The sequence below is a fragment of the Palaemon carinicauda genome, chromosome 5, assembly GCF_036898095.1.
Source record: "Palaemon carinicauda isolate YSFRI2023 chromosome 5, ASM3689809v2, whole genome shotgun sequence".
Classification (NCBI taxonomy): Eukaryota; Metazoa; Arthropoda; class Malacostraca; order Decapoda; family Palaemonidae; genus Palaemon; species Palaemon carinicauda.
In genome coordinates this window covers 181781526-181786525 of record NC_090729.1, presented here as the reverse complement: position 1 = coordinate 181786525, position 5000 = coordinate 181781526, and the positions used below count along the sequence as shown (strand labels likewise).

General features: G+C 33.0%; 1 protein-coding gene across 1 annotated transcript in view; it reads left to right on the top strand.

The window, feature by feature from the left end:
• Positions 1-5000, top strand: part of LOC137640702 (lachesin-like) — a 309319-nt gene that overhangs the window by 304270 nt on the left and 49 nt on the right. Inside the window, exons 8-9 of the mRNA XM_068373195.1 lie at positions 3152-3217; positions 4316-5000. The exon at positions 4316-5000 is cut by the window's right edge and continues 49 nt beyond it. Of these exons, the coding sequence (XP_068229296.1) occupies positions 3152-3217; positions 4316-4581 (332 nt within the window). The 3' untranslated portion in view covers positions 4582-5000. The remainder of the gene's footprint in view (positions 1-3151; positions 3218-4315) is intronic.

The following is a 5000-nucleotide window of genomic DNA, read 5'->3' as shown; positions in this document are numbered from 1 at the left end:
AGGTCAAAATGTCTGGTTACAGTTTCACCAGAACGTCCGCCGGGCAAGCCCAAGGCCCCCCTCCCCCCCCCCCTTCTCCCCCACTCCCACCCCCACCCCCGGATATATTGACGTAAATGATTGATATATTGGTCACCAACCCGTAAAAGATAAAAACAAAGTAGGGTAACAATTAAGGTCGCCTGTATTTTACTGAAATACGACTGAGAACATTATATTATTACGGAGAATTTCCGATTATTATTGCGCCTTTTTTAACAGTGTACACTGGAATAAAATCAATCTAGTTGAACTTTATGCAATTGTATCAAGAAATAATACTTTAATCGATAATACAGTCCAAATTTCATCTCATTATTTCAACGTGACCAAAATCATAAATAAAAAGCTTGAATAAAAGTCGGGAAAAATGCGAAGAATTTATCAAAGGATTTTCGCAAAAATTCAAAAATTTTACTCAAATATTTCGCTGTTGGAAAATCGTCAAATATGGTTTGCTTACGTGGCCTTTTTACTTAGGGAATATCTAGTTTTCGTTCTTTCATTTTCCTTTTTATCTTATTTTAGAGCGAAATTAAATAAATAAATAAAAGCAAACTACAAATGGAAAGGGAGCATTAGAAAATGTAACCTTGTCAACATTTAATTTTCTATTATTTCTGAGCGAAACTAAATAAACAAAAGCAAAGAGAACATCAGAAACTGTAACCTTGATATCATTTAATTTTCTATTATTTCTGAGCGAAACTAAATAAACAAAAGCAAAGAGAACATCAGAAAATTTAACCTTGATAACATTTAATTTTCTCTTATTTTTGAGCGAAACTAAATAAACAAAAGCAGAGAACATTACAAAATGTAACTTTGATTACATTTAATTTTCTATTATTTCTGAGCGAAACTAAATAAACAAAAGCAAAGAGAACATCAGAAAATTTAACCTTGATAACATTTAATTTTCTCTTATTTTTGAGCGAAACTAAATAAACAAAAGCAAAGAGAACATTACAAAATGTAACTTTGATTACATTTAATTTTCTATTATTTCTGAGCGAAACTAAATAAACAAAAGCAAAGAGAACATCAGAAAATTTAACCTTGATAACATTTAATTTTCTCTTATTTTTGAGCGAAACTAAATAAACAAAAGCAAAGAGTACATTACAAAATGTAACTTTGATTACATTTAATTTTCTATTATTTCTGAGCGAAACTAAATAAACAAAAGCAAAGAGAACATCAGAAAATTTAACCTTGATAACATTTAATTTTCTCTTATTTTTGAGCGAAACTAAATAAACAAAAGCAAAGAGAACATTACAAAATGTAACTTTGATTACATTTAATTTTCTATTATTTCTGAGCGAAACTAAATAAACAAAAGCAAAGAGAACATCAGAAAATTTAACCTTGATAACATTTAATTTTCTCTTATTTTTGAGCGAAACTAAATAAACAAAAGCAAAGAGTACATTACAAAATGTAACTTTGATTACATTTAATTTTCTATTATTTCTGAGCGAAACTAAATAAACAAAAGCAAAGAGAACATCAGAAAATTTAACCTTGATAACATTTAATTTTCTCTTATTTTTGAGCGAAACTAAATAAACAAAAGCAAAGAGAACATTACAAAATGTAACTTTGATTACATTTAATTTTCTATTATTTCTGAGCGAAACTAAATAAACAAAAGCAAAGAGAACATCAGAAAATTTAACCTTGATAACATTTAATTTTCTCTTATTTTTGAGCGAAACTAAATAAACAAAAGCAAAGAGAACATTACAAAATGTAACTTTGATTACATTTAATTTTCTATTATTTCTGAGCGAAACTAAATAAACAAAAGCAAAGAGAACATCAGAAAATTTAACCTTGATAACATTTAATTTTCTCTTATTTTTGAGCGAAACTAAATAAACAAAAGCAAAGAGAACATTACAAAATGTAACTTTGATTACATTTAATTTTCTATTATTTCTGAGCGAAACTAAATAAACAAAAGCAAAGAGAACATCAGAAAATTTAACCTTGATAACATTTAATTTTCTCTTATTTTTGAGCGAAACTAAATAAACAAAAGCAAAGAGAACATTACAAAATGTAACTTTGATTACATTTAATTTTCTATTATTTCTGAGCGAAACTAAATAAACAAAAGCAAAGAGAACATCAGAAAATTTAACCTTGATAACATTTAATTTTCTCTTATTTTTGAGCGAAACTAAATAAACAAAAGCAAAGAGAACATTACAAAATGTAACTTTGATTACATTTAATTTTCTATTATTTCTGAGCGAAACTAAATAAACAAAAGCAAAGAGAACATCAGAAAATTTAACCTTGATATCATAAGTATATTTCTATCTTCGCCAACTCCGTTACGGCGAATATGTTATTTGTTTCTATGCCTGTGTATTTTTAATTCACATAACTCAAAAACTATTTGAACTATCTCATAAAATATGGTGGGATGATTGGCTATGATCCAAGGGACAATTTGATTAGATTTGGGCGTGACTGGGTCAAAGGTCAAGGTAACGAAAAGGCCAAATACGTCTTTTGGCTACGTTGTGGTCCTCTTTTATCCGATTTGCATGAAACTAGTGGGAAAATGTGCATAGCCTAATTCAATAGTCAATTTTATGATATACAACATGATCAAGGTCAATTCCACAAAAAGGTAATAAAATGTCTTTTTGCTATCTTGTGGCTCAATCTCATGAAATTTGGTGGGAACATTGGTCATGATCCAAGGGGAATTTGATAAGATTTTGGGGGCGATTGGTCAAGGTCACAAAAGGTCAAAAGTCTTTTCGCTACATCGAGGTCAATCTTTATCCGATTTGAATGAAGTTGGTGCCAAAATATCCATAATCCAATTGCCCATCTTGTTATGTGGCGGTGGCAAAGGTATGCCCTCTACCGAGTGCCCGTTCTAGTTCCGTTTGATATTAACCAAAAGGAAAAATGTAAACGAAACAGAACGCTAGAGAAAATATATTTAATAAAATAACTTGTACTGAGTTTTTAGTAACATATTTTTGTTGGAGATTGACTGAAATAAAAAAAAAAAAAAAAAAAAAAAAAAAAAAGCAAAATCGATCACTGTAAACCATAGCCCTGATCATGTTATTTTGCTTTTCAGGCCGAGAGGAGAAAACCAAGTCCTACGGTAAACCACTCTCGGCTGTGAACTGGAGTAAAGATAAGGGTAAGTAACATGTACACTTGGGCACAGGGCTCCTTGGTACACCTCGCTCCAAAGAAGCGCTCCTTGAGACACCCTTACTTCACTGCGCGTAACCATATAAATTGCAATTGTAAATACAGTATATATATGTAAAATCATAAAAATCATTCATGTAAATATACGATGATGTATATTTGTTATAAATTGTAAGATTGTAAATGTGTATTTCATAATAAAAGAAAAAGAAAATTAGTGTAGGGAGAGGTGGTGGGCGGGACAAAACACAGGACCTCTCCGTGCAGTAAGGGAGCGGTTGAGTGCACTTTTCAAGAGCAAGATGTACTATAGTACATTTCTTTTAGCGAGGCAGAATTGCACCGACTCGCAACGGTGTCCTTTTAGCTCGGAAAAGTTTCCTGATCGCTGATTGGTTAGAAGTATCTTGTACAACCAATCAGCGATCAGGAAACTTTTCCGAGCTAAAAGGGCACCGCTGCGAGTCGGTGAAAATATGCCTCGCTAAAAGAAATGGACTATAGGTATTCCTATGTCCGACAGTACAACACATCAGTATTCAATAAGTAGGTCGCGGTTGAAGATATGACAAACTTGTTTTATCATTAAGTTATCATAGCAAATATCATCCTCAGTACGAGCGTAAAATGTTTGCCTTTGCATTGGTCACATATAGGCATATTTCATATTGTACCTTGATGCTCTACCCCTCCTGGACACAGAGAGAGAGAGAGAGAGAGAGAGAGAGAGAGAGAGAGAGAGAGAGAGAGAGAGAGAGTAATTTCTTGATGGCAATTCTTCCTAGAGGCACTAGCATCTAAAGAAATGAAACTATTGGGCAACTATTCTGCAACACCAATACAGAAACATTAGGCAACTATGCTACATGTCAAGGAGAAAACTTTGACGCCACTGTAAAATGATATATGGCAAGGGTTTTCATTGGGTGATTTCAACTCATTTTGCAACTAATAAAATCTCGTCTTCTAGAGAGATTAAAAAACGGAGCATGATGGTATAGGCGTGACTTGTTTGTCAAAGTAGAGTAACTGAACTGTGACAGAATGAGCCTTACTAAAGACATTTTCACATTTCCTTCGACAGAAGCTTCAACGTCTGCCAAGGAGGAGCTCTCAGACTTGCGGAAGTCGTCGCAGACCCTCTACAACAGCAACAACCTTAATAACAACAACAACAACAACCATCACCAACGACACACCAACAACAAGTTGTTGAACTTCGAGTTAGAGGCAGATCCCACCTTTTCGGCATCGCCCCCCTCCTGCAGGAATCCGCTGCCAGGAACTTGCCTGGCTCTGTGTTGTCTATTGGCGAATATCCTTCAACGAGCGACGCTTTTGTTATGCTAATGACTGTTTTTAGGGGAGCTGCCTGGCGAGGGCAGTTATTTAGCCATTAATGGCGTTTTGTAATGAAACCTGTCCTTTCTGTTATCTTTTTAGGATAACATTAATCATTGTTATAAATAGTCTAATGAATCCTCGAGATGCATTCGTGTATAAAGTAAATCGAGAATTATATGGCTGACCATATATACATAGGTATACATGCATTCTCGCATTGGTGCTTATTTTCTCATGTTTTCTCCATATTAATGATAAGAAACAGAAAAAAAAGATTAAAAAATTTATGTGGTTTTATGAAAATATTCGGTACAATTATTCCAAAATATTTGCATGTGCATGATCATGTATAAATGTATATAATTTGAAGATGCCTTCCGTACAATGATGCCGTTTTAATATTAATTACCAGTGGGACAATTGAA